Here is a 10,526-nt window from a genome sequence, read left to right on the forward strand (position 1 = left end):
TAGGAGATATGATCAGTAAGTTTGCAGATGACATGACAATTGGTGGTGTCGTAAATAGTGAGGAGGAAAGCCTTAGATTACAGGACGATATAGATGGGTGGAGCAGTGGCAAATGGAATTTAATCCTGAGAAGTGTGAGGTGATGCATTTTTGGGAGGACTAATAAGGCAAGGGAATATACAATGGATGGTAGGATCCTAGGAAGTACAGAGGGTCAGAGGGACCTTGGTGTACTTGTCCATAGATCACTGAAGGCAGCAGCACAGGTAGTTAAGGTGGTTAGGAAGGCATATGGGACACTTGCCTTTATTAGCCGAGGCATAGAATATAATAGCAGGGAGCTTATGATGGAGCTGTATAAAATGCTAGTTAGGCCACAGCTGGAGTACTGTATACAGTTCTGGTCGCCACACTATAGGAAGGATGTGATTGCACTGGAGAGGGTGCAGAGGAGATTCACAAGGATGTTGCCTGGGCTGGAGCATTTCAGCTAAGAAGCAAGACTGGATAGGCTAGGGTTGTTTTCCTTAAAGCAGAGAAGGCTGACGGGAGACCTGATTGAGGTGTACAAAAGTATGAGGGGCATTGATAGGATAGATAGGAAGAAACCTTTTCCCTTAGCGGAGGGGTCAATAACCAGGTGGCATAGATTTAAGGTAAGTGGCAGGAGGTTTGGAAGGGATTTGAGGACAAACATTTTCACCCAGAGGGTGGTTGGAATCTGGAATACACTACCTGAAGGGGTGATAGAGGCAGGAACCCTCACAACATTTAAAAAGTCTTTAGATGAGCGCTTGAAATGCAATAGCGTACAAGGCTACGGGCCAAGTGCTGGAAAATGGGATTAGAATAGATAGGTGCTTGATGGCTGGCACAGACACAATGGGCCGAAGGGCCTGTTTCTGTGCTGTATAACTCTATGACTATGACTTTAGATCTGGCCTTGCATAGCTTAAATGTTGACACTCTGGTCCTCCCTAAACCAGTGAATGGCTGTCACTTATTTTGTTTCGCTGAAAACAGGCGCAACAGCAGCAAAACAAAATAAGTGACAGCCATTCACTTGTTCATTCCTCAGGTCAATGGCTAGACCAATCAGAGTCAAGCTTGCTAGTTTCAATTTCAAACAAAGCTTGGCAGTTAACTGTCAGTTACCACAAACAGGTGCATTCTCTATGGCAATGCTTCTACCAATCAGAGTCCACTTGCCAAACAATCAGCACACTCTTCTCATACAGTATAAAGTTGTTGTCTTCCCTTACATTGATATTCTTGCAAATTGTCCTGATGAGTGCAAGACGAAAAGCTTTGACAACATGTCTCTGTTTTCAGCAATACTCAAGTTCTGTACTGCTAAATGACTATTTGGATACTATAATGTTACAAGATATCCTTTATTCTATAATTCTATTCTTTATACAAATGTAATCCATCTCCCTATAATATCACTGCTGTTCACACAGTTCTTACTGATCAATTGGGCATTGGATTTTCCTTTCTAGCCCCCAAGTGTCAGAGCTTCCTGGATAGAAATGTTTATTGCAAATTTGGATGTTTTTGTGACGTTCTGTCTGATTTGTTACTGAAATGGGCTTCAGTTCCTTTGAAAGGAATCTTCATTGTTCAATAGAATGATTTTACAGGATGTGCATTTAACAATAGCAGGGCTCTGCTGTTCCTTTTATGCCTAAAGGTTTTAGATTTTTTTACCCGGCAGCCTACTTGGCGCCACTGGTGATGTCATGGCGCCACAGATGATGTCATGACACCACAGGTGACATCATGGGATCGCAGGTGGTGTCGTGGTGCCACAGGTGCTGTGTGCATCCATCCGTTGCTGAACCAAAGTAACTTGCGTCTCTCTAGCCCCACATTTGTGTTGCATCCCCACACTTGTTCTGGGTTGAAACACTAATGTTTTGAACCTGGGTGAGATGAATGGATCTGATCTGGTTCTATAGGACTTTTGTTAGTTCTCAATCCACACAAAATTTATTGAAGCCTTTGTTCTGGATCCACTGAGTTGATCCTCCTGCTTAATCCCTAATCTTTCCATTCATAGCTTCTATACCAGCCAACGGAGCTGTTGTGCCCTGTGACTGGGCACTGGGTACCTGTTGAACAATGCTTGCCCAAGCTGGAGAAAAGCAAATATGCCAGACTTTACGATGGAGATGAACCAGGTTGGTGCCAACTATTTATATATTATTTTAAAATCTTGTGTTAGGCTCGTGCTTCCTGTCCACATGCCTTACTTCCTGCTGTCCCAATGTTACATCTGTTACACTTTTCATTCAGCATTTACCATTCTATTTTTCTATGTTTTTTGTCACCGGGTAGTTACAGCTTCTGGTCACTATGTAGTGCTAAGGAGCAAGTTTTTGAACCGTGTCTCCTGACCATCTAATATAGAAAAAGAACCTTCATTCTACTATTTGTGGACAATGTACTCATGGTTTAAAATGGTGCAGTGCCTTCAGTCACTTCTACAAGTGGATCTCATGCCCCTTATGTAACAAAGTGCCCAATATCTACTTACTTGACAACATAATCCAGCAGTGTAAAAGTCCTGTGTGATCTGAATTGGATTTTGCTCGTATCCCCATAGTGTCTCTCCAATCTTTCTCAAGGCAAGCCATAAGAAACTATGATAATATGAAGCCAGATACAGATCAATAACTGCTTTATTTCACAGCACATGTACATACACCGCAACAGTTACAAACAGTCACTTTGTCACAAAGATTAAACTTATACTTGCGTATTTTTCATAATATAACATAATGAATATGCTACGCTTCTCCATATCAGTGGCCCACCTTGTATGACTTGAACAAAGTAACTTTTAACTGTTCTACATTCTAACTTTCTGAACCTCGCAAATGCTTGTTCCTTGTAGCTTTTTAAAAACCTGACCACCAGGTTCATAACCCAAGAGAAGCAGCCATGACAGACAGCCTCAGTGGGAATGAGGTATTCATTGATTACTGAGGTGGGATTAACAAACTGATCATTGTTTAGTCTTTGGCAGAGCAACTTCAATGTTCAGCCTGTTAGCATTTTAACCACCTTTCATCTCGGGACTTTTTTTTTTAAAAAAAGCTTTGCTTTGAAAAACCCAGCATCTAAATATAATGCCTTTCCAAAATTATTAGAAGCATTGTCAAAAATCCCAAAATGTGTCAAGCATATTGGAACACTAGACACTGACCGATGGCTCTGGGGTTTGATCTAATACCTGTGGCGCTGAGTTGCTGCTGTTAGTCCTTTTTAGCTATGAGGACGTGTTCAAATGAAACCAGACCGCTCGTATTTGTATGGTTTCAAATTCCATTCACAGTTAGATACATTACTGATGCTAGTGAACTACTTATCTTGTAGCAGATGGAAGTGACCCAATTTCAGCTTCTAAGGTTGGTGTTGGGTCAGTTGGCTCCCCAGAGCTTCTCCACCATGTGCACAGCCCAATTTAAGAGTGTGATGGAATACTCTGTACTTGCCTGTAGCAACACTTAAGATGCTCAACACCATCCAGGGTAAAAAAAAGTCCACTTGATTAGCAGACCATCCATTACCTTAAACATTCATTCCCTCCACCAGCAGTCCACTGTGTACTATCTACAGGGTCCACTGCAACAACTGAAGAAGGTTTTTTCAACAGCATCTCTCAAACCCACAACCTCCACCACCTAGAAGGACAAGAGCAGCAGGTGCACAGAAACACCATCACCTCCAAGTTCCCATCCAAGTTACACACCTTCCTAAATTGGGCTTCATAATTGCTGGGTCAAAATTCTAGAACTCCCAACCTGACAGCAGTGTGGGTGTACCTACACCACATAGACCGCAGCAGTTCAAGAAGGCGGCTCACCACCACCTTCTTAAAAAGGGATGGGTAAAAAATGCTGGACTTGCCAGTGACACCCACTTCCAGAGAATTCATTTTTAATGAAGTATTGTTTTCCTTAATACCATGCTAGAGCCAGTCAGTTGGCTAGCTCTGGGCTGTCTTGCAATATGGACTCCAGTTAAGCCCAGAACAATTGGATGAAAACTTCTTTTCTCTATTGGCTGCAAATGAAGCGAAATGAGATTGGAGCTCTCAACCTGCTAGTGGGCAAAGGACCTCAGTTGAATTTATGAGCTAATTTATAACCATTGCAAGAATGGACGTTAGGAACAAAAGGTATGGTGAGTCTTTTTAGGTAGAAGCTCATTGTCAAGGCTGTGGTAGTGAATCTCTTTATGACATGGAATCAGACTCATACTTGTTCAGGTTGAATTTCCTTGGGTGTTCTCCTGATCTCCTGCCCTAACTTGGGAGGAAACCCTACAGAAAGAGCATTATCAGCCACTTCTGCTCTTTCTCCTGGGTTTCTGAGGTTCCTTTGGTGGAGGAGTCCAGACTAAGATGGCAGAACCCTAAAATTAGAGATAGGGGTGATCAAGAGATGATACACTTCTTCACGCAAAGAGTCATGCAAATGTGGAACTCTCTCCCTCAATAAGCTGTTGAGGTAAGGTCAATTGAAAAGTTCAAAACAGAGATTGATAAATTTTTGATAGGCAAGGTTATGAAGGAGTTTAGAATCAAAGCAGATAGATGGAGCTAAGGTATAGATTAGCCAATATCTAATAGAATTGTGTAACAGACTCGAGGGGCTGAATGGCCTCCTCCTGTTCCTGTGTCCCTAGAACGTGGTGGAAGAAGAGGAGAGCCCCTTTAGAAATTTTGCAGTGTTTGCTGCAATGCGGAAAAAATCTTCCATTCAGCATCACCTCCAACAAACTGCAAGGAGAAAAATAACCATTCATTTTCCTTTCTGTTTCAGCTGCTGATCCTGGCCTGTCCACGGAAGGCCTTTGGCTTCTGCGGAATTTCCAGGAAGCTTTCAACCCCTCTTCCTCCCCCTCTGTTCAGACAGAGGAAGCCGTGCTGGTGGTGTCGCAGGAGGACCTCGCCTCGACCCGCTCCTCCTCCGCCTCTGCCTGGTGGCGACGCTGCCCCTGCCTTGTCCACTTGCTGAGCTGCTGCTGCTGCTGTACCAGTTGTTGCAGAAACAAGGCAGAGAGCTGACCACTTCCACTGACCGCCAAAGGACTGCAATGTGGCCATAGTATTTGGAAATCAGATGCTTTCTTTTTTATCCAGGGCTCTTGGGTTAAAGGTTGAAGAGGGAGAGACGGGGAAAGCCAGGAAGATGCTCTTGCAGGTCTGGAAATGATAAAGGAGAGAAAAAGGGAGGGGGAAGGGAGGAAGAGGCCTTCCAACAGGCACTTTAACTTACCGTGAAACCACAATGAACACGGAAAAAGATTGCACGAGTCCTATGTTTACTTGGCTCTTCACAACCCCTTCATCTCTCTTCCTTCAGTGCAAGGCTACGAGGTCTCTCCACATACATGGAATGTTCTAATCCAGTTATAATTGTTTCAGAGTTTATAGATGATGGGCAGTGAGGTGACTGGACTTTTGCCATTGATGGACCCTCTGAGGACAGCAGTGGTTCATTTCTGCAGTAATCTGAAAAAAAAGATAAGTTCTAATGGGGGTGAAATTGGATTCCAGCAACAGCGTAAAGCAGACCTCAGTGGGAATGGAAATCAAACGAGGTGTGAAATGGCAGTTGATTTGCTATCGCCTGTTTACTGTTGCCTCCAATATTGAATTTCACCCCCACTGTTTCTAGATTATTCTGAGGACTGTCCTGGTATGTAATTGCTCAGCAGTTTTGCACATTTCAGTCATTCTAATGATAAATGTGATTTTGGTGACCAATTCATCTAGTGAATCTGTGTAACAACAGCCGTAGTTTGCAAACTATCTTGTGACATTTATGAAAAGTATTTATTCGACAATTCTAGCTAAGTGGTCAGCTCTCTATCAACCAATTATATGTTGCAGGAGGAATTGGGTTGGTGAAATGTTCTGTCCTCAAACTGAATATGACAGCATCTGAATGGTATTTTGTACAAAGCACTAGAAATCTGATTTCATTTTGGTGGGGATTTTCTATTAGGATTGAGGAATTTTATTGAATGGGAATGAATGGAAAAATGATTTGGTCTTTGGGATTCTACGCAGTGGGAGTGAATGGGAGGAGTTTGTTGCTTTGAGTTTTTGCACGGTGGGAGTGAAATGGGAATGGCTGTGGACTTTTGGGATTAAGCACACGGATTTCAAAGTAAGGCTGGATCACAGCAGCATTATTGAAATTATCACTTTTGTACAAATCCCTGGATAAAGTAATGTGTGCATTCTAAAATCTGCTGCACCATTGAAGTATGATCGTCAGTGATATATTCTATGCAGCTCATACTGCCTTTGTTATAATATCAGTTACACTTTAGGTAAAGTGTCACTATAAATACGCACACAGGTGCTCACCTGCACTATTGTAAATCGAAAGACGTGCCTGACAGGGAATGTATTCAGAAACTGTGCAATGTTGTGGCCCCTAGATGTCACAATTGCACACTTTATTTGCAGCCACATCTTGTGACAGAAAATCAATTCGACGGCTGAATGTTTGTTTCAAAACAAAGTTTTTATCAGAGGGTCCTGAGAATTAAGCCTTACTTGTCAGATATCGCATCCCATCACTTCCTTCAATCTGAGCTTTTCTTAGCCCATACTGATCCAATTGGCCAGACTGCACATTGGCATTTGACTTAGGCCCAGCTGGTGTTGCCAACTTTCCAGGATTGCCCTGGAATCTCCAGGAATTAAAGGTGAATCTCTTCTTTGAAAACTTTTTTTTATTAGTTAAAAAAAAAAGAACGTTGGGGATAAAGGCTGTTTGGCAGTCAAGAATCACCCAATCAGGTAAGGAAGAGCCTATCTGCTTTCCGACTGGTGTAGAAAGGCAGTGCGCCACAAGGATGAACATGTTGGGCAGCCAATGCTGGGAGTGTGAGGGAGGGCATTTGGATGCAGGAGGTCATCTGATTAAACATCCAGGAATATGTCCAACCAGGGTGACAATCCTGGTCACCAGCTGGGTTGCCATGACTTCTATTTTGGTAGAGATTTTGGGTAACTCAGTCTGGAGAACATTTATTTCCATAACTGATTGGGTGTAATTATGACACAGAAGCTTTTTTTTTCTTTTATTGAAAAACCTAGGCAAAGGGTGAAAAGTAATGGCATTGGACATCATCAAGCCTGGAGAGGGCAGGAGGAAGGACAAGATAAATCGATGAGTGATGTGGTGATTCAGAGACATCAAGCATGGGTTTTAAAAGCTGTTATATTGTAGTAGAGAGGAAAAGCTGATGGGAGGTGTGGAGCTCCACATTTCATGAGGCGATGAGTCAGGATTTCGACACAAGGGAGGAAGAGTGCTACATTTATGCACAACTTAGCAAAAAAAGGCAAACATTCTAAATGGCCTAGTAAAGTGATCAGAGAGAATTCTAACTCAAGAAATGCTCAGCAGCTGATAAAGAACCCCAACGCTTTGAGGGAAAGAGGAAAGATTGATGTTCTACAGGGTCTATTGTGGGAATTGTTCTCTTAAATGTGAAATAAACAAGCAAAAAGCTGGTGAATTAATTGAACTATTTTCCAGCAACTGTCCCTGAGCTGTTTCTAATGTTTTCTGTCAACCCTTTTACACCTTCTAAACACCCAAGATTGACCTGTCTGTATGGATTGTGCAATTGTAATCCTTGAGTTGTTCTTTATGACTTTTCACTAGCTGACTTCAAAAAAACTCGATGGAAAATCACAACAATGAGGTAACCATTATTGTTAATGTAACAGATGAACATGGTAACTTACTGCAGTTGGGTGGGCGTGGCTGTAGGTTCTTTGTCCTTAAACAGTGCCAAACACCCCCATTGGCCTTTTAACAGGAATGCTTTCTATAATAAAGGGGGTTACCGTGGTTACTGGAACAAAAAGAAGCTGTAAGCCTTAAAATTCCTTTAGGTTGTGGGTGGGCCTAGTCACAATTTCTCTATTGAGCTACTGCAATATTGCAAGTCTCCTTTTAACCCATTAAATCCCTGGCATTGCTGCTGTTGGCTTTGTACTCCTGGTACAGAGGGTGCAATCAATTCAAAAAGGGTGCTGCTTTTGATCGAGAACTGGGAAAGGGGAAGGATGATCACCCGGGCTTCCAGCTCCTGATTGCTATCAAATAGCCTCTGCTAGCAAGTGCGCCCGAGTAGATCGGGTGAAGATAGATTTGCCCCAGTTGAAGATGTCAGCCTAGAATTACTGATTGGGATCCAAGCACATCGCGATGATAGTCCTCTGTTTGCAATTTTAGCTCACTGGCTTAATTTAAATAGTTAAGCACCTCCTTTAAATATTGGATGAAGAAATGTCAAATGAAGGCAACAACAATTTGCATTTATATAGTGCCTTTAATGTCATTAAACATCCAAGGTACTTTACAGGAGTGTAACCAGGCAAAATTTGGCACTGAGGCAAAGAAACAGATATTAAGACAGGTGACCAAAAGCCTAGTCCAAGAGGTAGAGATTTTAGGGATCATCTTAAAGGAGGAGAGGGATAGAGAGGCAGAGAAGTATAAGCATTAACATTCTTTAAGCTATAACACAACCAGTAATTCTAGGCTGCAGTCCTTAAGCCCAGTCTCTGGAATTCCTTTTCTCTGCTGGTCGTAATGTTATTGTTCATTTACACTCGAGCTGTGCAATTCAGATTCCGCATCCACAGGCCCATTATCTCTACTCACTTTTGTGCAGTTTTGACCAAACTTTCAGCTTCTTAAAGGAGCATCTTGCTTATGAGGAAAAAGACACAAAATAATAACCCTAATGTGTTGTGAACAGCTCTACTCTTGAGTCCCAAGGGCATTGTTCGAACACTGGTGTACGGGGTAAATCATTTTTTTTAAATTAAACTTGATAGGAAATACCCCTTAAAGGGGCAAGCACAAATCTCATGCACTTGCTCATTCCAAATGAAGTTTGAGATGCATTGTAGACTGGATAAAGTGCCTTTAGGATGCTCTCTGCAATGTTTTACTGTCTAATGATTCAGACTTTCGCAATACTTTTTAAAATGTTACTATTTTAGCCTTGTGTAAAATAAATGAATAAAATTGCAAATGCTTTTATTTTACAATGTCTGTGAGGGGTCTTTTTGTTTATTGATCTCATCATCCAAGTAGAGGAGCCCGAGCCTTCAGGGGACCAGATCAGTCAATCCAGGAGGTAAGTGGGGACCAGCATGAAATAAAAGAAAGAGGTTCATTTATACAGAGCCTTTCATGACCCAAGTTATCCCAAAGTGCTTTACAGCCAATGAATTATCTTTGAAACATAGTGAGTGTTGTAATGCAGTAAATAGGGCAAACAATTTGTACACAGCAAGGCCCCACTAACAGCAATATGTTAATAGCCAGTTAGTCTGTTTTAGATGGTGGAGGAATAACTGTTGAGCAGGACTTGCCTGCTTTTACAAATAGTGCCATGCGATCTTTTATGTCTAACTGAGAGAGCAAGCAGGGCCTTGATTTAACGTCTCTTCCAAAAGACTGTACCTCCAACAGTGCAGCACTCCCTCAGTACTGCACTGAGCTGTTAACATGGTTTTTATGCTCAAGTCTCTGGGGTAAATAAGACTCAAACCCACAGCTGTCTGACACAAAGTTAAGAACTCTACCAACTGAGCCATAGCTGACACTTAGCAGACTCTGTGATCAGTATTGCTGCTTAACTACAGAAGTTCTAGTAATCCCTTGCTGTACAAAATGCAAGTACATGGGTATTATTTGATATAGTGTATTACTGGTATGGTTAACTCATCCGGACACTCACTTATACATACAAAAGTTCCAAGAATGAGGGGACAGAAGAAAACTGGCAGACAGCTAATGTTGCTCCTCTATACAAAAAAGGAATAGAACAAAACCTAGGAAATATAGACCAGTCAGCTTTCCTATCAGTGACAGGAAAGATACTGGAATCTATACCAAAAGAAGTGTTAGAAGAGCATATGTGAGGTGATGCACCTGGTTAGGAAAAACAGAAACATGGCCTGCACCTTAGAAAACAAGAAACAGAATGGGGTAGAAGAGCAAAGAGATCTAGGGATATAGATGAACAAATCATTAAAAGCGGCATCGCAGGCCAACAAAGCAATTAAAAATACTAACAAAACATTGGGCTATATTTCTAGGGATATAGAATTGAAAACCAGTGAAGCTATGTTAAACTTGTATATACCAATGGAAATAAATCCCATTGATTTGCAGCGCTTTAACATTCAGCACCTGTAGGTGTGATGTGAAGTACACAGGCATTATCTAACCCCATTGATCTCAGCTGCTTAATCAATTATTTGAGATCTGAACTGTACTCCCATTCCCTCCTTTCTCATTTCTCCTCTGTCCTCATCTCATTCCCTTTCTTTCCCTGTCATATTCCCTGTCACTTGCAACCCTCTTCCACAGTCTCTCTCTCATTAACTCTTCCATCTTTCCTGTCTTTCTTACCCTCTCATTTTCTCTGCCATTGTCTGATTCCTTATTTTTCATTCTTTCTTCTTC

The 10,526-nt window shown here is 41.9% G+C and overlaps 1 protein-coding gene across 2 annotated transcripts in view; it reads left to right on the plus strand.

The window, feature by feature from the left end:
- LOC137381363 (arginyl-tRNA--protein transferase 1-like) overlaps positions 1-9,100 on the plus strand; it is a 62,953-nt gene extending 53,853 nt beyond the window's left edge. For both annotated transcript variants that reach the window (XM_068053828.1, XM_068053827.1), the window contains exons 11-12: positions 2,063-2,183; positions 4,833-9,100. In XM_068053828.1, the coding sequence (XP_067909929.1) occupies positions 2,063-2,183; positions 4,833-5,077 (366 nt within the window). In that variant the 3' untranslated portion in view covers positions 5,078-9,100. The remainder of the gene's footprint in view (positions 1-2,062; positions 2,184-4,832) is intronic.
- Positions 9,101-10,526: the final 1,426 nt, after the last annotated feature.

Source organism: Heterodontus francisci, chromosome 22 (assembly GCF_036365525.1).
Source record: "Heterodontus francisci isolate sHetFra1 chromosome 22, sHetFra1.hap1, whole genome shotgun sequence".
Taxonomy (NCBI): Eukaryota; Metazoa; Chordata; class Chondrichthyes; order Heterodontiformes; family Heterodontidae; genus Heterodontus; species Heterodontus francisci.